Raw genomic sequence first — 26,012 nt, 5'->3', positions numbered from 1 at the left:
CTATAACCATCATTACAACCAAGATACTAAAAATATATATCGCCTCCAAAAATTTCCATGATTTTTAATCAAATATTTAGCAAGAGATTTATCCACTTAATTTATTTTAAATTGTACAATATTGTAAACTATAAGTACTATGATGTACAGCAGATCTATTTCTGTATTCATCTTGTAAAACAAAAATTTTATATTCATTAAAAATGGATGCTAACTCACAGTGGGGTAGGGGGAGAATAAAAGTACTTTGGATTAGATAAAGAGGAATGAAGGGAAGGGATGGGGAATGGGAATAGGGAAATAGTAGAATGAATCTGACATCACTTTACTATGTTCAAAGATAAATACATGACTAATATAATTCCACATCATGTACAACCAAAAGAATGGGAATTTGTACTCTATGTTTATATAATATGCTAAAATATAGTCTACTGTCATGTTTAAATAAAAAAAATGGTTCCCCACTTCCTTCTTTCCCAGTCTCTGGCAATCATCATTGTATTCTCTGTTTCTGTGACTTTGAAAATAATGTGAAGTCCAAATGAATGATCTCACAATAACATGGCAGGGATTAGAGGACCAGGCCTTTTGTCTGGAAATCTTTCTATGGGCTTTTAAAAGTAGGTAGAAAATGTGATTTTAGTAATATCCTAATGCAATCAATTAGAAAATAGTGCTTTGAGGGACATGACTTTATTTTTTTTTAAGCCTGCAAATAACTCTTGGACACTCCTGATGAAACAGTAAAACTTGGGTCACCATTTGCATTAGAAGCACAAACATGTGAGATTTGTTGATGGTCTTACAATAGAAAGACAATGTCTAGCTTCCTTTCTCCCATTCATGGTCCATAATAAATCTTCAGTTTTCTTGGTATCATCAATGCTGATGCATTGTTTAGACAGAAACAAGTGCATCCAGCACCCTAGAAATAGCATTGCCTTGGAAGGTGAGATCACGTTTTAGACACCACCTTTGCAATAAATTGTGCAAATTGGGTAATTGGTTTTCCTGTGCTGTAGTGACCTCATCTTTAAAATGAGGCTACTGCCCTGTATGTACCTTTCAAATTCCCATTACCTAAATTTTCACACTTCAAATAAGAGGCTTTGATTCCTGGCATTTGAATGCTTAAAAATGATCCATTTCAGTTTATTTATAGTTCTTTTTTTCCATTATGGGTAAACAGTGCTTCTGGGGTTTTAATAGATAAAGGTTTTGGGGGTAATGCTTAAAATGATGAACATGAGCAGAATCACGAGGATGCTCATTTGATCAGAATATGTCATTTCCTCCTTAGCAAAACACGATTTTATTCAGGAAATAATGTTTTTGCTTCTGCTGTACCCTTGTTTGATATTTAAACTTATTGTAAAGAATAGTTGCTTATGTACTTTTCAGATTAATGAGAATGAAATATTTGGTTTCAAATGTTGATATGTGAAAAAATATATTGAATCCTAATAAAAGGTCTACAAAACCTCTAGGTATTTCTATGAAAAACTCCTATACCATACTTCACAAGTCACATGCCTCACTACCTCAAGACTCAGGGTCCCTTTTCAAGATTGCTAGTAAATTTTTTAAATTTGAAATTTTGACTCTTAGCTGCATAGTATATAGGTAAAGTCTAAACCTATTTGCATTCACATCACAGAAAAATTAGAAGGAGCTTAATGACAGATCTGTTCCAAAAGTTGTTGCTTAGAGAGGACACTCATTCTTCCAGGGATAGGAGAATATATTTATGCTCCTACATTAATTTCTTAGGGGTAATAGCAAATTATCACAATCTGATGGCTTGAAACAACAGATTTTTTTTTTCTCAGAGTTCATAAGTCCACATGTCATCAGGCATGCACTCTCTTTCCCAGGCTACGTGGAGGATTCTCTCTTGGGTCTTCCAGATCTTAGTAGCTTCTGGAGTTGTCCAAGGCTGTATCCCTGGGACCTGTGTCTGTCTTCATGTGGACTTCTCTCTGTGTGTTGTCTCCTCTTATGTCTGTGTCAAAGCTCCTTATGCCATTTGTTTTTGACTTCTAAGGACTTGTCATTAAATTTAAGGCCAGATAATTAAGGCTGATCTCATCTTGATGTCCTTAATTATATCTGCCAAGAACTTTTTTTTTCCCCATTAAATTTGCATTGATAGGTTTCAGGAGTTTGAACAACATGGACATGCATTTTTAAGACTAAACTCAACCCAATATAAATAGAATTGTGTTCATGTGTTCCACAAAACCTTCTTTGGTCTGTGATTCTGCATTCTTCCCATGCATTCTTAAAGGGAGAGATGGCCCTGGAGAGAGAGTTCACATTATTGTCATCTTTCTCTTTCCTAAAGTCTGGCGTATTTCTTGACACATAGGTCAACTTACAACCTGTGTGCTCAATTAATGAATTTTCTGTAATATTTGCAGCAGAAGCCACATTTTGATTGCTTTCAACATTATTTTAATGTCATCTGGGTTAAATATTTTTCTTCTTCTCTGTAATGTGACATAGTTAAGGGTTAAGGCTGCACTGGGGAAGCCCAACATAATCATGTTTTAATTTCTTGTTGGAATTTGAGAAATGAGTATTATAATCCTGGATCTGCTTTTACCAGAGGACTTATCCATTATGACTTCAGTGATTTTTTTATTATTTATAAAATAAAACTTATGAAGACAACTGATGTCCAAATATGTGAACTCAGACTCCAGTTGTGAATTTCCCAACCCCCAAATAGTCTGAAAAAATATGACTGCTGATGAACCAAAAACTTTTGTTTACCTTTTAGGGTTTGAATAACTAACTGTTAAAAAGAAGTACCTGACAATATTATGAAGAGGCACTTATTGTGTCCCTTTGGTACAATTGTGAAGTCAGAAATAAAAAAATTGCATTTAATCATGTGGTGTCTCATCCTTCAATAATAAACCTCTGGGTCATGGAATATTATTCTGTAATATTTACCACACTCTAAAATTAGAACATTATTAGCATATTTCTATACCTCACTGTTCAAGATTATAAAAATGTTTAATAATTAAAATATCCATAAACATTCTCTTTCTCCTAAATCATGGAAAACTATATGGACAAAAGAATAGAGCTACAAGAACCAGAGCAGATGTTACTGTTTGACCTACAAATAGCTGTGCTGTCATGTAGAGAGAAGAGTATAATCTCATTTATAGTGTTGGAAATTGAGTTTCCCCTTTTAAGAACAAAGCAATTTGATTTTTGAAAATGTTTGAATTTAAGTATGTAAGAAAAGGACCTCTGTGTTAACAGGTTCATTGAATTTTATTTCTTTATTTTACAGGTACTCAATTTTCCATTTGTGGGTGGAATTTTATTCTAGTTACCAGGTTTGTATTGAATAAGACAAAAATCTCCACTATCTATTTTGATAGCTTTGAGTCACTTGTCATTTACAATGAAATATGTTTTTCCTAAATAAATATTTTATCATTTGAATCCTCTGTCTTCCTTCTTTCCTCATGTCCATGGACAGTTGCCTCAAATTCTCAAATAAAACCAATTAATCCTAAATATAGACTGGGTTAGGTTGATATCATGTGATGATGTATACATTTCCTGAAATCTGTCCCATGAACCAGCAGCATCAGAGTTTTCTGGGGACTTGTTAGAAATGTGAATTCATGGAAAACATCCCAGATTTGTTGAATTGGAAATTCTGCAGGTTGAGTTCAGCAATCTGTGTGGTGTCAGTGCTCCCAGGGAACTTGAAGCATGATTAAATTTGAGAACCACTGGTCTATAGCATTGCATAGCACTCAGGTACTGAAATCTCCTATTCCCTGCCCCCCCCCAAAGTCTTTGTTTGAGTATGGAAGCATGCATGAATGTGAAGGGAAGGGCTACATCTTTCATCTTTCCATCAATCTTTTGACCAAGTTGGTTGGTACAAGCATACATGCGGATTGGATTATTTATGTAGGTTGGTTCATACCCTTCTTTAACCCTACTTTCAATTTACAGATGAGAAATTCCTGCCTACCTTTAATTTTTTAATACAGCTGGCCCATTTGTAACTTTTTCTTCTTTTTTAGCTCATTTCCAGCTCTTTATTGCCTGATGCAAAGGAGGGCAGAGCCTTGAAAAAGAACCAATATTGCAAAAGAACCTGGAGAACAGGCAGCATGCTGGATTCTCCTCTAAACAGTTGATATCCGTGACTCCTCATAGCAGTTCTTCCCATTAGCTCTCATTATTTTCAGAACATTGTTGCAGGTTAATGTACAAAACATCTAAAGTACCTTTTAAGTGTACCATTCTGTACATTGTAGTAAATTCATAAAGTCGTGCTGCTATAATCCAAATGCAATTTTATCACACATCCGTTGTTCTAAAAAGATCCTTCATGTATGTGGTTCAGATTTCTCCACATTCTCTTTTGAAGATGGTTTATCATTTGATTATGGCCTTTCCTTGGGAACAAATTTTTATGTCATCATGTACTTAACTTACATTTTTCTAGTAACATAATGATATTGGACATCATTTAATATGTGCTTACTGATCATTTTTTAATGTCAAGTGTTAGCCCACTTTTAAAATTGGTTGTTGGTAAGATCGTGTAGTATTGTGATGCCTTTATACATTCTGGGAACATGTTCATTTTAGATTTAGTTTTCATAAATATTTTTATTCTATACTGCGGTTTGGGTTTTTAAAATTTTCTTCATTGTTCTAATGTTGCCTTTTAAAGCAAAGACATTTTTAATTTTGATTGAGTATAATGACTATTCTCTTACAAATTTGGGCATATTTAAGAACTGTTGACTTAACCTCAAACCATATTTTGCATTATATATTTTCTACATATTTTATAGTTTGGGGTCCCTATATTTTGATTTATGATTTAATTTGACTTATTTTTTATTTGGTGTGAGATATCAGTCTATTTTATATATGTCTTGTGTCATTTTTGTTCTTCTATTCCTGTTTTATTAGTATCATTGGTGTTTGATAGATGTTTCCTGGTATGCCATTTTAATTCCTCTGATATTGTATTGGTTTTGATTTTCTTTGTTTTTAACTTGTAAAGTTGTATTATTTTAAAATATTTATTTATTTATTTATTTATTTATTTATTTATTTATTTATCTTTTGGATGGGAGAGTACCATGGATTAAACTCAGGAATACTCAACCACTGAGCCACATCCCAAGCCCTTTATTTAGAGACAGGGTCTCACTGAGTTGTTTAGCACCTCACTTTTACTAAGTCTGGCTTTGAACTCACGATCCTCCTGCCTCAGCCTCCTGAGCTGCTGGGATTACAAACATGGGCCACCATACCCGGCTTAAATATTGATTCTTAGTTGAGAAAATTATATAAATTATCATGTGCAATATGTTGCTTTGAAATGTGTAGACATTGTAAAATGGCCAAATTGAGTTCACTAGCATATATATTACCTCATATACTCATATTTTTGCAGCCTGATGTCTTAAAATCTACTCTTAGAAATTTTCAAGAATACATCATTTTTAACTGTAGATATCATGTTGTATGACAGAACTCTCAAATATGTTGCTTCTAACTGAAATTGTGTATCCATTTAGCCAACATCTCACTGGTTCTACCTTTCTACTCTCAACTTCTTTTTAATTTTTTTAATTGGTTCTTTTTAATTATACATGACAATATAATTCATTTTGATATAATTACACAAAAATGAAGTATATCTTATTTCCATTTTTATGGATGTATACAATGGTGGGATTCACAATGGTGTAATCATATATGAATATGGGAAAATTATTTCAGATTCATTCTACTGTCTTTCCTTTTCCATCCTTCTCCCTTCTCTTCATTTCCCTTTGTCTAGCCTACTGAATATCTATTCTTTGCCCCTTCCTCCTTATTGCTGGTTAGTTTCCACGTATCAGTGAAAACATTCAACCTTTGGCTTTTGAGGATTAACTTATTTCACTTAGCATCATAGTCTCCAGATCCATCCATTTACTTGAAAATGTCATTAAAGTCATTAAAGTAATACTCCATTGTGTAAATATACCACATTTTCTTTACCCATTCCTCTGTTGATGGGCACCTCAATTGGTTCTATAGCTTAGCTATTATAAACTGAGCTGCAATAAACATTGATGTGGTTGCATCACTGTTGTATGCTGATTTAAAATCATTTGGATATATACCAAGGAATGAGATAGCTGGGTCAAATGGTGGCACCATTTATAGTTTTCTGAGGAATCTCTATCCTGCTTTCCAGAATGGTTTTACCAATTTGCAGTCCCACCAGCAATGTATGAGTGTACCTTTTCCCCCACGCCCTTGCCAGCATTTATCTACTTTAAACTTCTTTGAGTTCAACATTTTTTAGATTCTAGACAGGAGCAAGATGCTACATTATTTTCTTTCTTTGCCAGGGTTTTTTTTTTCATCCATGTTGTTGTAAATGGACAGAATTTCTTTCTTTTTAGAGATTAAGGAGTAGTCCCTTATGTATATAGTCCACATTTTCTTCATCTGTTCATCCATGAGTAGATACTAAGGTTGTTTAACATGTTATTATCTTTGAATGACAGATCTGTCCCTTTTTACCAGCAGCCATCCCCATTGCTAATATGCCTCATAAATGTTCAAACATCCTTCAAAACTTAGCTCAATTAATGCTTTCATATAAAAACGTCCCTGATATGATTCCCCAAGTATAGATCTCCTCTACCTGTGCATTTATTCTGTAATTTCAATTATCATTGGAAGTATTATAACCTTAGGTTTACATTTATTTTCTATAAAATTATGGACTACCCAAGACTATATTTTCATCCAGACAGAAAAGATCAATAAATATTTATCTCCTTGCCATCATCTAGCACAGTCCTTAACACACTGCAGGGAATCTGCAAATACTGGTAGAATTTAGTATAACTAATTCAACTTTTGAAATTAAGTGATTTGACTGAATTGTGGTTGTCAGAGTCAGGTGTTTGTTCTTATTGACTGTAAGAACTGCATAGATTTTAGAAAACACCAACAGACGCTTATAACTAACTGGTACAGTGAATTTCAAACAGATGGTCAGCAATAATGACAAGTCCTCTCTCATTTTGATTCCTTTGATAATTATATGATGAGCCTTGATGTGGGTTTTTTTTTGATAGCTAAATAATCATAATTTACTACCTCCCTATTTTCAGGAATAAACACAAATCAGTGAATGTGCTGGTTCAGCTGGTTTACATGGGCAGATTTTTTTTTTTAATTGAATAAGTCATTCTCTTGGAGTTCTTGTTAACTCTCTCTTGTTAACTCTTCTAAGTTCTGAATTATTTCTAGGAAGCTGAATACTAAACTTGTTAAAATGCAATTTATTTCATTTTCTTCTAGACACCATTTGATGCAGAAAGATTTTGTCCCTGTAGTCTGATCTATAGAAATTGGGTATCATTTTATACCTATTGCTGAAATGACTCTTGGTCTTTCACGTGATAATACTTTGATTAAACTGATTACAGAAATTAAAAAATTCTCCACATAAACAACAGAGAGTAATGATTCTCTACCTTGTCTGCACCCAGTGACTTGGGAAACGTTTAAAACTACAGTACCCAGACTGCACCCCAACACTGAGCCAGAGTCCTGGAAGGTAGATCAGAAACCCGATTTCCTGTATTAACAATAGACACAAACAAGTTTCACTATGTTTTTAACATTTTTATACTGTCCCATTTATGTTTTACAAAATTTGAATTGCTGCTGTTAATACCAAGTACCACGTGTTTAATGAATTTTTATCTTTGAAGGAATTCTTTTATAATGATAGTTAAGGCTCTAACTATTGATAAGTCTCCAAAAATCTGAGTGGCTGAGGTTCCTGACAATACTTGGTACTCTCAGGTTCTTCTAACATAGGGCAATAGATGGGCCTTTTGATAATGTGAAAAGAGAGTCAATATTCCATTTTATTATTGAATAATGTTAGCTTTATTATCATAATTGAATACAGTGTGACATAAAATTAAGAGCTTCTGCTAAACTCTGTAAAGCAATGCATGCATCTGCCATAAACAACCTTGACTCATATTAGGTTTTATTGCCACTTCACTGCACTGAGGTGCAATAAACATTCAGTGTCATCTTTAAAAAAGATTTCCTGGGAGTAAACAGGAACTGTCCTCTATAAGAGTGTATCTTTATTTTCAAGGAAGACTTAACTAGTATTACATGGTTTAGCAAAGCACGGTAGAAAAGCTACATAGAATAATTTGTCTCTGATAACTGTGCAATCCATTTATACAATAGAATATTACCCACATATACTAACAAACTAAGAAATGATAGGAATGCAATCATTGCATAGCAGAAGCAGACTAATAAGAAATATTCACATCTAGTGAGCAAAATACAGACCAAAATTTAACCATGAGGAGTCTGGAAGGTAAAATGCTCTCAATAAACACATTAGGTTAATGTCCAAAAATAACAAGATAAACAGCACAGAAGTTAGAGCCATAATTTATCTTTATTTTCTATACATAATATCTACATGTGATACCAGAGGATGAAAGGTCCTTGGTTTAGCCTTTATTGGCCTAGCTCAAGAAATTTAGGCAGGACCAAATTAAACAATGAAGCACATTTAAATGAAAACCAGAGTTTGTTTAGGAAAACACAGTATATTTTCCTACATCATTGGATAGCAGCTTTTTGAGAAAAACATTGCTCAAAACTCAGATATGGATCCCAACTGTCCTATTTGGCAATTATGCTAAAAGCTTTACATTGTATTATTATAAATGTGTTTAGACCATGACCTGTGGATTCTGAACACTAAATTTATATATCTGTGAAACTCTATCAGACAAAGGAGACTTCAAAAATACCTTCTGCATAAATATTTATCTCTAAAACATCTGGGCAGTAATGAAACAGACTAGAATTTTTATAGGGAGTATTAATGGACCTCTTTTATTTAAAGCCCTTACATAGTATGCCTACAAATATATTGCTACAGTATAAATGAAATGTAATAATATTACTCAATAAAAGCTATTTCCTGTACATTCTTTCATGTATTTTATATTGAATGCTACATATGGTACAGCACTTATTGAAATAGTTGGTATCAGCAAATATAGCAAGAATATACAGTTGATTTTCTAATTCCAACTAATGCTTCCCATTTTTTTTTATTTTACAATAGCCTAAAATAGGAAAATATGGTATGGCAGGATTTGAGCAGATAGCAACTGATCTACCGTTGAACACTGGACAACAGTTTGGAATTATCAGCTTTGTCTACATAAGTGGACTTCATACCCATATGTTTGAAGTACCATCTGCTTCCTTCAGGCTGTTCTGTTCTTAAATGCAGGCTCTGAATGTATTTCCATAGCATTTAACAACATTTTAACAGCTAAGAGTGGTGATTCCTACATGATATTTTAGGAACATAACTTTAAAAAAAGTAAAAAAATGTACAATCTCATGCTGAATATTTACAGATATAATTTATATATTCTATTTTTTGTTTTCTAGTCATAAATTTCAATCTAAAGCTTTTAATGTAGTTATATAAAAGAATACATTCAACAATTCTAGAGCTTGCAAAATATTTTTGCCCCTCTAAAAACATCTCCATAATAAGAATCTAGTGATTGTTGGATGAATGTGTTATCTGAAAATAGGGTGCAAAATAAAAATTAATTATCACTAATTAATTTTTAGTTTCCATTGAGAGAACATCTGTTAAGAGGATGCTTCATAGAGTCTAGTGGTAAAAGCTCAGATGGTGCAAAGGAGCCTATTTAAAGCATTTCTCTCCACTGGATTAAATGTGCTCTACAATGAGCAATTGCACCTTTGCCTATGAAATTTCCATAAATTTTAAAATAGCATTTTAACAGCAAAATAATGCATTAGAGATTTTTTAAAAGGAGAAAGAATGGGCTTTTTTTTCCTTTTTCTTTTTTCTTTTTTTTTTTTTTTAGCTTTGGAAACAAAAATGTTAAAGCTTATACATCAGCTTAAAATACAAACAAAAACATAAGCACACCATAATTTGTGCAATAAATACATAGATTTTTAAATTTTTTCTTCATTAAACATTTATATTTTATTCTTTTAAACACCTTCACACAAAAATATTTTTGACATATACAGTAGTTTTTGAATAATATTTGGAAATATATATCTACAAATGATCTAGGGATTATAGGTAAGCTCTATTTTTCTTCAACTTTTCCTCCTATCATGGGACCTTCTTCCCCTTCCTTTCCTTTCACGTCTGTCTCCTTCTGATATGGTTTTGCTCTCCTGCGTCTTCTCTCAGAATCCTGTCTCCAAGCTGCATATTCTGCTCTGCTCTGGATTGCCACACAGGGGTCTCTTGTTCTTATGTGAATTATGGAAATAAGGAAACCTTCAAATTCTTTTAAGACAGAGGCAATAAAGCAGATGGGAATTGCTGCATTAAGAACAGAAAGCCATTCCCAGTTCAGGGGACTAAAGGACAGAACACAACTATGAGAACCTATTGATGTGGTGTGGGGGCTTTTAGCTGAGGCTCTCTGTTGAGATATGTAGCCCAATAGACTAAGTTAAAGATTCCAAATAGCAGCGGGAAGGCTATTCTTGACAGGCGGTCAATTTTGCTGACACTGTTAAAGGTTTTCTTGGGCTCCGGTGGTTTCGTTTCCGGCTTGACTTCTTTGGGTTCTATGGTTGCACTTTTAGCAATGGTGGCTAAGCCGGGGTCACCCCTGGCCAAGTTAGGGGTGTAGCTTGTTGCTGTTGGAGCGTAAGTGTTGTTTTTCTTAATGAGAGGATCTTTCACCTTCTTTGGCTGTAGAAAGGAAGAATTTGGTTTAGTAAACCATAAGAAGCAGAAGTGTCAGCTGTTCAGCAAAGTGGACCTTGGTTGGGGACCCAAAGCTGAGTTTTATCCAAAATTTTAGGAATATAACGGATGATGGTCTTTTGGGATAAATTAAAATCGTAGATAATATTTTACACCCTCTTTTATCAAGAGGTGGAATCTATTTCATTGCTCATTGGATATACAACGGACTAGTGACTCTTGAGTATTGATTCCTATGCACCCTGATGATCCTAAACTCAAAAGGCTTGTCAGTGTCAGCCTTGAGTTTCTGGAAATTGCCACTGCCAAGTGAAGAACCTCAGAGAAGACAGCTGAATGGCCAGAGCCCATGTGCAGTGACAGGTCCAGCTGATGAGCAGGATCAGGCATCAGCCTCTGAGGGAGACCTTCATAGATCTTCTAGCCTGAATGGAGTTTCCAGCTGACTGCAATCATGTGAGCAAGCCCAGGTCACACTAAAGAAATACCACAGGGTTGTTTGTAGGATAAAATCTAGCATCGTGAGCAAGTAATTTGCTGTTATTGCTGAACCAATTATTATTTGAATGAAGAAAACTTGATATTCCAAATGAGCAAATAATACAGCAGAGATGAGCTGGGAAGGCAACTCAGTTGCAGACTGCTTGCTCAGCATGCGTGAGACTTTGGGTTCCATCTCCATAAATGTAAATAAATAGATAAAAGGATAAATGAAAAAATAAAGCAAGCAGGGTCATTTAGGGTATCTTGAATTCAATGCCTGTTCAATTATCTCTGCTCAAAAGTGTCATCTGTGCAAAGATTGACATCTAGAGCACTTCCCCTTTTTCTTTCATAGAGACAGTCCTAAAAAGTGATCATGATTTAGAACTATGCAATCTAACACAGTTACCACTTAACCATATGTGCTACTTGAAATGTAACTAGTCTGACTTGAGATGTACCATAAATACAAAACACACAAAAGATTTTGAAGACTAAGCATGAACACAATACAATGAAATAGATTTCCTTAATAATGTTTCATATGGATTACATGTTATAAAGCTAATATATTTTATTTACTGAAGTATATTATTAAATTCAATAATAAAGTTCCCTTGTTTGTTTATACTCTTAAATTGAGACTATTAGAAAATCTTAAATCACATATGTGGCTTACATTTTTTTGGCTTACACTGTATTTCTGTAGGACAATACAATTCTGAGAGCGTGTTTTCCATTCTTTGGTTTGCACTGAATTATACAAACATTTATAAAGAGAAAATATGCCTGTCTTTGACTTCATTGAAAACTGGGGATAGTTCATATTGCAAACTCAATTAAATTAAATCATTACAGCAAAGAATTTATGATCAAAGTGATCAGTCTTGGAAAACAACCAAAAGACAATGATTTTCACATTATAAAATTTATAGTAGACTTGATGCAGAAGGTAATTAGGTAAGTTCATTTGCTTCTAATGTCAGACTGGTTAAAACTGTTCTCAAATCTCAGAGATCATAGATGAGCATATTCAAGTAGAAATGTTTACCTTCCTATCTCTCTTACCTTTCCTTCACTCTGCCTACACTCACCCAAACAACCTCTCCTTTAAACATTAAAATTATCTCTTCACTTTGTCATTAACACACACACACACACAAAAAAAAAAAAAAAAAAAAAAAAAGAATCCTCACTACCCGCCTCTGCATGATTCATCAAATTCCCTGGGCCCAAGTATTCCAACCTAAAGGTTGACAAAGGCATAACAGTGAACTAGTAAAGTCTTTACCTTCTCTGGAACCACACTTTTGCCATCCCATGCATAACCTCTCTTGGTGAAATAGTTTACTGTGGCAAACTCAATCAGAGCCGAGAACACAAAGGCATAGCACACGGCAATAAACCAATCCATAGCTGTTGCGTAAGCCACCTTAGGGAGGGAATTCCTGGCGCTGATACTCAAAGTTGTCATGGTCAGCACAGTTGTTACTCCTATAAGAAAAGAATATTAAAAAGTGTGTGGGTTCATACTACAAAATTTCATGCCCGGAAATCAATCTACTTGTGCAAAGGGAATCAATAGTATCAAGGACCAAACATAGATTTTCTTTCGTCCTAGTTTGGTTTGGGATGAGGGAATACTAATTTAACCCCATTGTAGGGTGTGGTTTATAGTATAGCAGTTCTAAGGGGGACAGTCTGTCAGGGAGCTTATTAACAGGATCATGAAGTGCTCTAAATGGGCACCTTATACAGTTTCTTAGGTAGCATAGGAAATAACATTTTTCACTGTACCCAACACTTGAAATATAAATGATAGATCTTCAATGCTTTGGGCTCATTAAAAAAATGAGTTCTTCAGTTTTGTTTAATATTCTGTATCCCAAGTGTAGAAACTAGAAAGCCAATGACATCTTGGTAATTGATAGATAATTAAATAATTTTAGATAAAGGTTTGCCACATTAATACATTTTCTCTTACAATGTTTTGTTCTGATTCTAAAATTGACTCATTTGAAGAAAGTCTTGGAACCAATGTATGCATATATAGCAAGTTACATAAGTTTATATGTATAAAACCTTACACATATATAATATTCTCTTTATTCACAGAATAAAAGTTTTGTTCCTTTCTTATGGTCAGACAGCTAAAAGGTAGCAAAACTAAATTTTGAACGTGTTTACCTGATTCAAATATCTAAGACTTTTTTTTTCTCCTTTTTGCTAATGCTGCCTAATCTTTCCTACTCTGCAACTTTAAACCATGTGATTAAAATGACCCATGTTTAAGGTCAAAGCATTTTCAAGCCAGTTCTTTTTAGTCTATTTAGATAGTCAGATGCACTGGCATGTGAAAGATGATATCCTTTAATGTTCATTCAACAAATCAATGCTGTTAATGTCAGCCTACTATATGTAATGTACTGTATTAGATATAAGGTACTAAGTACAATACTATAATGTCCCTTTCAAGGCATTTGAAAATGCTTAAAAACAATTCAAAATAACCTAGTCATAAGGGATCATAATCCATGTCATTGGAAATGGCCAGACTCTTTCTAATGACTATCCCCAACCTTAGTACTTAGTAGGTTTGTAGACAGTAGGTTTGTAGACACTGAGAGGGACCCCAGTCTCCACATGTGCAAAATGGATGATTTGTTCTTCATTCTCTTTATTGTCTACACCACCACTGAATTTCTCCAAGGGAAATTTCTGTCCAGTCACTCACAAGATTTTTAGATTTTTGTGAGAATTAAATGCAATATTCAAAATAATTTTAAGTATTTTCTATTACTCATTGCTGTGGAAAGTATTGTCATCCATGTGTCTAAAACATAAATTTGTGATTCATTCTTTTGATTCATTATAGAAAATTAGTAGGATCATAGAGCTTCTAGGTGGCTAATGTTTTAGGTTGCTTTAAGTTGATCGGTATTCTTTGGTTTTTCTTGGATTTCAAGGTGGATTCCACTACATTAGGAAGTTAAATTATTAACTAAAAACAATGAGATTTTTATTAAATTTTATTTTAGACACATGGTTAGGGTTGTAAGAAATAAATCTTTTGTTAGCTCTGGAGGGATTTCAGAAAAACTGGGGGAAATATCAATTTTATGTAATTGACAAACAGTTTAAGAAATATTGGCTGGGGAACTGCCCCCAAATTTACATATTGATATTAACTAGAGCAAATAACAAGGTAATTAAAAGTCAGTATATTTGGGGAACACAACAATCCAGTTTCTAAGCTCAATTCTATAATTACTGAATGACCTTGGGAAAGTGTCTAACAATCTTAAGCTTCTGAGTTTTTTTTTTCTTTGCTAAGTGATTTTATTAAGTCTAATGCAGAGGGACAGTGTGGTGTGGATAAGAAATAAGATAATGTAATAAAGTGTTCAGTAATTAGTCTGATACTTCCTAAGGGCAAAACTAATGTTTATTTTTTAATAAATCTCTAGTAAAGTTATTTTTTTTTAATTTTGCTTTATGTAGGCTGTGTTCAGAACTAATTTGACAATGGGTATTTCACCAAGTGTATCCATCAATCAAGATCATTCATGAACAGCATCAAGAGAGGGATGGGTATGTTTGTGGTATTGCAATTCCTGCTGTAGAGAAAAAGAAAGGAACAAAAATGTACTTTACAGCTTTTATATTCCAAGAATTAAGCCTGACAATTTATATAGTTTGTTTTCCAAGTTTAATTATTTATTTTAATTTTATATTGTTGCTACTTTTTATGAGAAGGGCTCTTGCTCTGCTGCCCAGGTTGACCTCAAATCCCTGCATTCAAGCATTCTGGCTGCCTCAGCCTTCAAAGCTCTGGCACCATAGGTGTTTGCCTGGCATCATTTAAATCTTTAAGTAACACTACTTTACTTTCTTGTCTTTTCCCTTCAGAGACTGTGAAAGCTCAGAACAATGAAGAAATTTGGTCAACATCATAGTGCTAGTAGGTGATGAGATTGAACCTATAACTTGGATCTTTTTGGAGGAAAATTTATATGACAACATTACCTCCAATTAAAAGTGAGCACATGAAGCCAAAAGTATGATCTTTTATGACATAAAATAGACTTCAACTTTGTTTAATTCTGGATTCCTTTTAATAAAGTGCTAAAAAATATAACATTTTTTAGTTTGTTTTTCCTTTTAGTATTTCTTGAAAAACCATTGATTCACTCCGGGATCTACAGAAATCAAAACAACACACTGGTTCAGATTTAAAAAGAATAGGAAAAAAAAAAAGAATAGAGGGGCTGGGGTTGTGGCTCAGAGGTACAGTGCTTGCCTAGCACATGCAAGGTTCTGGGCTCAATCCTCAGCACCACATAAAAATAAATAAATAAAATAAGGGTCTTGTGTCCAACTACAATGAAAGAAAGAGAGAAAAAAAGAAAGAAAGAAACATTCATTCATTCCAAATGGTCTAGGAATATTGTACTTGTGATTTCACTGAACTTAAACATTAGAAACTTATAACTTGATACACAGAAATACTTGTCACCGCTGAGTTTATAGATATGTACTTATGTTCACCAAAAGGGCACCAGTCAATTGAAACGTAAGATTGTTGAAAATGTTAAGAACAATGTTTATGACTTATAGACTTTCTGAAATGCTTTGGAGAATTTCCAAATAGAAGGGGCAGTATTTGTTGCAGTGAGAGTGTGAAAGGCCAGCATTTACAAAAAGAAAGAAAAAAATAAAAAAAATATATATATATATATATAAATATATATTCACTATATTGCTGGACTATTTCTTCAATAGAATAAAGCAAAGCACATAAAATAAATAAGTTGTGTGATCCAATTTGTTTTTTATTTCCTGGTGAGTAAAAGACTCAAATGGTATATACCAATAGAGGCAAACATCTTCCCAAGAGGTCAGTCTTCAGTAGCTTCAGTCATTGACAATATTGACAAATGGTCATAAAAAAAAATTAATCTGAAATGATCTGTTCTTTGTCTCTGCTGCTAGAAATCATTCTGCATCTCAATTTAGCTGTGGGCTTAGGCTACCATCGGAGCACCAGAGCATGGATTTGGTGGTTTCCCACCTGGAAGCATTCCAAGTTAAGAAGAAAGTCTCTTTTCTGTCTCATGTGGCAAAATTGCTTTTTTTTCTCCGGTAACTGACTTTTTTGCTCCTTATACGTTATGGAGGTTGATACAGGAATCTATGCACACGGATAATCCTCTCTTTAGATCATAAACTTCTGAAGTCTATTTATTTTGTAGCACTGGGTTTTAAACACAGCAGGTACCTAGATGGCATTTGTGGAGTGAGCTGGATATCTGTATCATTCCCTAGTGAATATGTGCTTATTATTTCTAAATGAACAGTGCTGACCACACAACCTTGCCATTACAGCAAGATATCGCACAGGTGACAATATTGCATCATAATTAAGGGCCCAGGACCCAGAGCCAAGGGTCCGGGCCTGACTTCTCCCTCTTTCACCTAATAGTTTCTGACTTTGGATAGGTCACTTAATCTTGTGTTCTTGTTTGTCGTGTTTGTATAATCGTGATCTTGGTGGTATACAGGATGCTTTTAGGGTTCAATAAGATAACAGGCTAATTGTCAGGGACTACCCTTTTTATGAAATGCAAGCTCTAAAATGGTACATTAGATCAGTTTTTCCCTTAGAAAAAAAATAATTTAAATAATTCTTCTCTAGATTACCTTTAACTGGGAATATTGAAGCTAATAAAGGTTTTCAATTAAAAAAAATAAATTTATAACTCTTCAGGCATGCACACATTAGGTAAAGGTCATTAGTGACATGGTCACCAGTGAGTCTCCGGAATTAAGGCAATCCTGTTTTTATATACATTAGGAAGAAATTCTGTTGATGTTTCCTAAGATTCCCCCAAAACTGCACAGATACATGCTATGAATTCTAAATACTGTTTTCTGTGTACATGTGTTTCATCGAGTATGATGTTTTTTTCTGCATGCTATGTGAAACTATCAAATCAAATGTTCATGAGTCCCATCCATTCACAAGCAGTAAAACAGTTTGCTATTTAACAATGTCATTTTTAACCACACTACCTTAGGGATGGCATTTCTGTGAACCTTTCCATTGTATAACTTTAGATTTGAACACATAGCAATCCTTTTTTTTGTTTTTCCTTGAAAGGTCACAGACATGGCGTAACTTGCCCTCCAAACCTTGGCAGGCATGTCTTGACTGACACTTACCAAAGACAGTTCTTGCTGGTACAGACTCTCGGTTGAGCCAGAAGGAGACTTGTGACAGAATGACCGTCATTATGCATGGCAGGTATGTTTGAATAACAAAATAACCAATCTTTCTCTTCAAGTGGAAGTGAGTAGTCATAACAACATATTCTCCTGGAGGGTAAAACAGACAGTGAGGTTGAGCAATTTGACCTTGAAAAGAACCTATTCTGAGGTTTCCTATTAGCAGCAAAGACCTGGAGCTCAGACACATCCTTTCTCCATGTGACATTCAGTCCCTGGAGAGAAAAGCTTCCAAGAGAGAAAAGAGACATTTTAAACACACACAAAAATGGCTCTGTGGATGAGATGAAGGCTCCAGAGGTCTCATGGGTATCCTTACCAACTAACACTGCTGTGTCATATATTTAAGGGACAAACTCTGAGCATATATTCACACATTGGTTTTCCTGATCACAAAGGCAATGCGCTAGGTTCTGTGACCTGCATTAGGGTATTTTAAACAGAACAGATATCCAGGGTGACCTTTGCAAAACAGACTCAGGCTGTTCCTTAGCTGCTCTGGTGGGCAGATCAGTACAGCTGAATTCTACCTCCAACACTTCCTTGGATCTTAGGTGAATAATTTAGTCCACCTGATCTGCAAAATGAGGAGCAGGGTAGAATTTCATAGTTTTTTTATAATCTATATCCTGGAATCACCTGGGAAGCTTTAGAAAGATTCAGTTGTTCCAGTCCTACTACATTTACAAACCACTCTTCTAATTCTCAGGGAAATCTGGACTTATAATCTGTTTTTCCCCCCACTTCTGGGGATCCACTTGCTGGGGCTGGGCAGGCGCTCTCCCACTACCACTGAGCTACACCCCAGGCCTATACCAGCTTTTGAGCTTGGCCTGCTTCCTAAGCTGAACTGGGAGATGGTAGCCTAGGTAGGTACATTCCATGGTCTTTCTATCCTCCAAATCCTGGCTTCATTTAGGGGACCTAAGCAGTAGACACAACCTAAATTGCAAGAGGCTTTTATTTTCCTTCATGTGGTATATTTTCAATTACAAATCTTGGAAGTGTTTTAGCCTGATTCACCCAGAAGATATGCTTAGCTCTCTGTGGGTGGGCAGGAGAGAAATAGATGTGTTCTGGATAAGAAAGCATCACTCTATTTAGAACTCGTCCCCACCTTTCTCCTTCTTTCCCCTCCAAACTTCTCCCTCCTTGAGTTAGCATGTTCATCTCAGTTCATGGGCATCTGATCTCAGTCCCTATAACAGGAGGGCAGCTGCTCAGGAACTTTAATCTACAGGACTAAAACCTCTTCCTTATCTTCCAGCTGCTGACTTCCTTCATCACAGCTGAAATTAGTGATGTCCCTATTGTCACTATAGTACACTCTCGATTCCTGCTTTCCTTTTATCTCTCGTTCTCAATTTCTTTTTGCTAACTCATTGGTAGTTTCAACCAGAAATTTCTTATTAAGTTGTTCATATTTATCAGATATTGGTTTTCTTATGTCTTAAAAGCAAATGTGGGGGTTCCTGGGTTTCCTTGACTCTGATAATGTATTTTCCATCTCACCCCTGCTCCTACTGCTACCTGTATGTAGGTGTACAGATGGCTGACAAATCTACATCCTTGTGAACAGGCTCTCAAAGTAAAGAGGTATATCCCCAAATCTAAACAGGACTAGTCTCAAATTTTCTGTACTCCCAAGTCAAGGCTAGACAGTAGCTGTCTCACAGATATTGACTTCTCATTGGCACCATCAACTATGTTTAAAATTCATATTAGCTAACTTTTCCCAAAAACAATGAACAGCACATCTCTGTCTATTGCCTCAGGCCGAAAACAGAATGTGCTTTGGAAATATAGGAAGAAAGGAATCTGTTGGTCAAACAATTTCAGTGTTACCTGTGTGGTATCTTGTAATCTGACCCTGAATATGTCATTGTCACTGCCCTTATTAGCTTTGTAAATTTATTATAATAATCTATTAACTATCATATGTGCCTCCAGTTGCATATTTACTATAAGTTTCCCTAAACTTTCCTGTAAAGTGATTGTTTATATGTGATCATGTAATCTCATTTTTCCCACCAAAAATATCTTAATGTATTCTCATTGTGATGGTTGATCCTAGTTGTCATCTCTAGTGGACTGAGAGACACCTAGAAAGTTGGCAAAGTACATGTCTGCATGTGTCATTGAGGATGTTTCCAGACACCATTGGAATATGAGTCAACAAACTGAGCAGAGAACCTGTCTTGAATGTAGGTGGCACCATCCAATAGGCTGGGCCCTGGATGGAACAGCAGGTATGCATAGTAACTCTCCTGCAGGGGTCCACTTTTGCTGCTGCTATTACTCCCCCAATATCAGACTCTACCTTCTTCATACTTCAGATATGGACTTATCCCAGTACCTGCATTATTGGTCTGACCTATACTGAGACTTCCAGGTTTTTGGACTGAGCAGCTTTGCTCCATCACAGGCTCCCTTCCATGATGTTCTATGTCACCACAAGCCCAAAAGCAATGGAGCCAGCTGACTATGGACTGAAACCATGGGTCAATACCTTTCTTACTTTTAAATTCTTTATCTCAAATATTTTATCAGAGTAATAGAAGACTGACTAACATGCCCACTATTCACATCAAGGATTCCTGACCTCTGCACTCTTGGAATTTTGTACTAGATAACTATTGTAGGAGACTTGTGTTTTATATATTGCACAATGTTTAGCCACATATCTGTGTTCTCCTCACTGGTTGCCAGTAGCAAAGGATGATTTTCCCTTTCCCTATCTATGTTCTTTTCACACTAAGGAACAAATGCGTAAGCCAAATTCAAACCTCTCCACTGCATACCTCTAACACATATTACAGGGATTTGTCTCGACACACATTTTCACATTTCTGTATCTTGGTCTACAAGACTCTACTTCACATTTTCTGTGATGGAATATTTGTTCATTTGTGGTTTGGGCCAAACACAAACAACAGGTCGTGTGTGAAAATAGGAAGACATGTTCTAACAGAAAAGTATATTAGCTTGGAAGGCTATGGACTTGAGTTTAAAATCCAGATCTGCTATTTTCTTGCTATATAGCCTTGGGAAACTCATGCAAGCCTCTATTTTCTGATCTACAAAATAGTGGAAACTGTGATAGAGCAGAATGAAAACAAAGAGATCTAATTAGGATGACACTACAAAGCATGCTAAAATAAGTTTCAGTTCCTTTCTTCATTTTCTTCACCCCCCCTCCCAAACAGAATTGAAGGAACTATCAATCAGAATCAGTGAAGCTACTGGCAGAAGAGATGCATTCATTGTTTACAGATGCAAGTCACCAGTGCATTTACTTATTTATTTCATCACTGTTATTAATGGTCAGACTGGCTATTAACCAAGCACTTCTTAAGTGCTTTATTTATAGCTCTTGTTTATATTTATAATAAGATCTCAGACTTTGTATTATAGTTATTTATATGTATATTCCTCCCACCAAACAAAAAGCTAACTGTGCACAGGGCACCTCCTTGGGATACACCATGACCTCACAGATTGTCAGTATCTGGTTCCTATCAGTGGTGAAAAGGTAGCTTAAGGGCTCTCCATCCCTACACAGTCTACGAGCGTCTCTGTCTTGAAAGGAAAACAAAACATTAACTAATAATTGCCTTTTATATTTTTTCTTATGTACTTCTGGTGATGTCTGTAAGGTCATTTGAAGGACAAGTAAGTGATCCAAGTTTGAGGGAAAAAAAATGCAGAGAACCAATTTCCCCAGAGTTTTCATCTAACATGTAGTCTTGGGTGGACAAATCCATGTTATAATTTACCATCTCAGGGTACACATTATTATTCCTAACCATTCACTCACTTGTGGCCTGTAAAATGTCATCAGCTCAAAGAAAAAAAAATTCCATCTTCCCTATAATGTCAGTAAGAAGAATGTCTACATCTACTCCATTATCTTTTGTTATTGGAATCTGGCATTTTTGTGAAGATTGTGAAAAGAATATGATTTTTTGATATCTAAAGAGCCATTATTTGACATCATATTTATTTTATAAACAACCTTCATTCCCTAACAGATTGGAGAAAGAATAGAAGGGCTTTCAGTATTTTGAAACCTTCTTTCTAAACTAAATGAAAACTAAGAAGTTTATTTATTGGCACAAAACTTTTAGATAAGGGAAGGAAACGACAGCAACATCAGAATCAAGTTGTAATCATTTAAATATGAAAGGAAAAAAAGACAACATCAGAAAGCCCCACTCTCCTATATTAGATTGAAAAAGTCTAGACAATAAGGGCTTATGCGCTAAGCATGTCAATTTCTTTTCCTCTAATTCAACGGTCTAGAAGAATGGCAATTCAAATATCTTTGCACTACATCTATCCCTGAGGGAAGCTTGTAAATTAGATGTGACAATGTTTCTGATATATTACAATATAAAATTAAGAAAAATGGAAGAAAAATAATGGGATATAATTTTGCAAAATGCTATTAAGGGCTTGTGTAGAGCTGACTTCTAATCTTTGCTTCTTCCAATGTTAGTTACTAAAAGATTACTACCTTGCTTAGCTTTACTTGACTTCAGTTTCTTGACATGTCGAATTCATGAGATAGTAGTTAGCTATCCTGCCATGCTTTAAGGCTAAAAACAAATAATAGATGTAGAAAAAAACAAAAATCCTAAGTCCTACACAAATTAACAATGTGAAGATGGAAAAGGCAGCTTTATATGTTCTCTCCAGCTTGGGAAATCAAATGTCCAGATAGTGAATAAAATTTTATTGGGCACTGATTCCTTCTACAGCTATCATGTGCCTTCTAAGTTTTTAAAATTCATTCTTTTCTATAAACAAGATTCTTTAAAAAGAAATGATGCATCATAATATTACGGATGGGTGGGGTGGCTGGGGGTATTTTAATAACTGCTTCAAATGGTACTGAAATAGAAATAAGGAGAAAGAGAAATAAGGAAATAAGTCTACAGTGCTGGGTCACTTCACCTTTCTGAGCCATTTTTCACGCTTGAATTCTAAAGTGACTGACCAGATAACCACAGTCTTTTTTTTCCCCTCTAGATCTCTAAGTTTATAATTATTTCCCTGGAGATCATGTATGAAGCTTTATAAATGGTAGCCCTTGAGGTGCCTATGGTGAGTGCTGACCACCACTGTCACTTCATGATCAAAGACAGTTGCAGTCCTCATTGTTTTGACATTGCAAGGTCATCCTTAAATCAACTCATTCAGAGGAGCCTCTTTAGCTCAGAAAAAGGGCCCCACAATTCTTCTTAGCCATTTTATTCTGAAGATAAATAAATGATCGTCATTCAGGAGAAACAGCTTATTGCCAAACAAATCATGATTTCCTTTAAACAAATTTACTTTGGTGAATACAGAGAGCTTCCAGTTATCATTATGTGTTTAAAAACCTTTTATGTCATTGCATTCTCATTGTTTTCTTTACACCAGTATCTTTCTTATGACTAATGGCCAATCAATTTTTTTTTATGTGTAAGTTACATCTCATGCCCTTGAACCACTGTTGTCATTTTTGAATGAACTCCCCTTAAAACTTTGCTTCGGAAATGTCATGTGATAAGATGTTAGGAGAAGGGGTCTTGCCTAGAATCTGGGTCCAAACTTTCTTCCCCAATACTTCTAGCAGAAAAGACCTCCTTCTCCATTTCTTCACCACTTAACTTTTGTACTAGCTCTGCCATGACCACAAATAGTAACATCTGCTATTTTCTGCCTGGTTTTTACACAGCAGACCCTGTTCCTAGTGATTGACATGCATTTTCTCATTTCAAATTCACAATAGTTCATGAAGCATATACCAACTATGAATAAAGATGAATAAAGATACGAGAATATTTGCCAAAAGGAACAATTCATTAGTGCTCAAGCCCACAATATAGCCCTTGTTACATAATTCCAGAATTCACCTCCCTAACTGTGCTTCCCTGTATCACATGTCTGTGTTGCCTCTTACTCTTGTGCTTTGTAATTGAAAAGCACACTCTGTAGCCAGACAGCTCAGATCCAAACCACAGATCCTCCTCCTCCCAGCTGTGTGATCTTGGAAAACTAATTAAACCCTGCTGTGCCTCAAATTCCCATCTACAAAACCAGGATAACAATACTGCAAAACCCCTAGGATTTCATGAGGATCAAAGATGAGAATACTGGCTATAATGTTAGCTACTTATATCACTCAACCAGGAGCTTCTTGAGGGTAAGAGCTGTGTGTCTTTCATCTCTCCTATCCAGACTCAATCACAAGTTGGAAGCAATAAAACATACACACACACACACACGCACACACACACACACACAACCCTGATTGAAGGAATAAGTGGATAAATGAATGAGCAATAGAAAACTATATTGGATTTGAAAGCCCATGATAATTTATCCTTTCTATGTGCATATAATGATTTTGCTCCACCAGGTGAATAAGTATCCTTCAAAGTGAGACACTAATGAATTTTCTTCCCCTAAATTTGATGGCAGACTCCAAGGAAGGGATTGCATCTCTAATGTGTTTGCACTGAAATAAATAAATATATATAGTGTTAGAATTCCCATCATTTCCCCTTTGGTGTCAACAAAAATGACTGGAGGTATTTTGACCTGGGATTGTGTGCTTACGTGTTCAAATGTGTGCTGGTGGCAGGCGAGCTGGACACCCTCTAACCTTGTCAGAGGTGATCTGAACTCATCCCCCAAGGAGAACTCCAAGGAAGACCAAAGATGTCCCTTATCTACCCATTCTCATTGGGAGGCTAGCTCTTATCATCATTTTCTAGTCTTCTGGTAAAAAAAAAGGGAAGGGGTATTTCACTCAATGCCAGTTATCTTAGTGTTTTCAGGGCTACACGAAGAGATGTGACATAGAGCACTGAAGACCTTTCACCGCTTCTTTGTTTCTTTCCCTTTAAATCTACTTGGGTGGATTAGTGATGAGCTGAATTCAATGTCCTATTTGGAGCTGAACACATGCATCAAACTGAGCTCCTATCCTTGAGATATTATTCTCCCTCTTCCCCAATACTCCTCGAGAATAACAGGGGAAAGTTCCTGTTTCATACAGGCAAATTAGCTTTCCCTTCTGATAGACCCAATTTTCTTTCTTCCTTTTTTTTTTCTTTCTTTCTTTCTTTCTTTCTTTCTTTCTTTCTTTCTTTCTTTCTTTCTTTCTTTTTTTTTTTTTTGAGTAACTGGAATGCAGTTAGTTTGGATCCTTAGGAAATGAACTTGGGATGGATTAGGATGTGGCTCAATGGTAGAGAGCTTGCCTAGCATGCACAAGGCCTCTGGTTCAATCCCCAGCATTGAAAATTTAAAATAAAAAAAGAAGAAAGAAAGAAATAATTGTGAGGGAGCTTTTGGAATCTGTCTAACAAAGCCAATTAATTTTGCACACCTGGCAACTAGGGCCTAAAGTGGGTTACAGTGACACGCTGAAGGTTGCTAGGGCTAGAAGCAGAGTGGAGGCCTTGCTCCTCTGAGCCAACGTCCAGGCTTGCACACTGTTGCATACATACTTTTAAATTTGAATGCTTTTCCTGACATACTCCAACTTCCATTTTAATCATAAAGGTGGCCTTTTTGTACCACAAAATGTCTGCATCTATTATTTGAAATGCCCTTGGCTTAGAACTGTGATTATTTGTCTCTCACCAGATGTAGACTCGCAAAATGAAAAGCCAACTTCTGAAGCAATCCTTCCTTAAATATTCCAGTCTATCTTCATTTATCTATTTTTTATTAATTCAAAATATTTATTCAGTGCCTCCTATGTCTCAGCTATTACAGAAAATAATAGAGGTACAGAGGACGGACATTGTCTCTGCTCTCACAGAAATGTTAATCACAGTGCTTACCATCCATTTGGATAATTATGGTGTACGTGTTCATGTGCTCTTAGACATTGGATTCCATGAGAGCAAGACCTGTGCCTTGTCTGTCATTGACTCTCTAGCGCCTGACATAATATCCAGGTTATAAGAGTGTTAGATGTTTAAGAAGTAAACACCGACTTTTTTTTTAGTATCGTTTTTCAATACAGAATGTTTTGAAAGAGAAAAATCTTCAGCCCTTTCCATGTTTGGGATATGTTCAGGATTAGAGTTACAGCTACTACATGCCATTTTGATCACCTACCATGTAATATTCTGCAGTATTTCATACTATCTCATCTTTAATGCAAAGCTATGACTTTCCTATTCCTTAGATGAGAATACAGTTTTTGTTTGGATAAACAACTTGTCAAAAGTAACAAGACTTCTAAGGAATAGGACCAGGACTTGGGTCTCCATCTTACAGCTCAACCCAGGACCTTCTACCACTCCATTTCTAATAAAAGCCAAGCTGAGGAACATTCTTGCCCATATATTTTTAAACAAGCAGCATAAATATGTAAGATTCTAAGGTAGCTATGGAA

At 35.3% G+C, this 26,012-nt stretch overlaps 1 protein-coding gene across 2 annotated transcripts in view; it reads right to left on the bottom strand.

Annotated features, from left to right (window-relative positions):
• Nucleotides 1–7,944: 7,944 nt before the first annotated feature.
• Nucleotides 7,945–26,012, bottom strand: part of Gabra1 (gamma-aminobutyric acid type A receptor subunit alpha1) — a 53,626-nt gene continuing 35,558 nt past the window's right edge. For both annotated transcript variants that reach the window (XM_005325416.5, XM_040272088.2), the window contains exons 8-10: nt 17,549–17,701; nt 12,618–12,820; nt 7,945–10,828 (exon numbers count right to left, since the gene is read on the bottom strand). In XM_005325416.5, coding sequence (XP_005325473.2) covers nt 10,517–10,828; nt 12,618–12,820; nt 17,549–17,701 — 668 coding nt within the window. In that variant the 3' untranslated portion in view covers nt 7,945–10,516. The remainder of the gene's footprint in view (nt 10,829–12,617; nt 12,821–17,548; nt 17,702–26,012) is intronic.

This window comes from Ictidomys tridecemlineatus, chromosome 1 (assembly GCF_052094955.1).
Source record: "Ictidomys tridecemlineatus isolate mIctTri1 chromosome 1, mIctTri1.hap1, whole genome shotgun sequence".
NCBI classification, from domain to species: domain Eukaryota; kingdom Metazoa; phylum Chordata; class Mammalia; order Rodentia; family Sciuridae; genus Ictidomys; species Ictidomys tridecemlineatus.
This window is presented reverse-complemented; position numbering and strand designations above follow the sequence as displayed.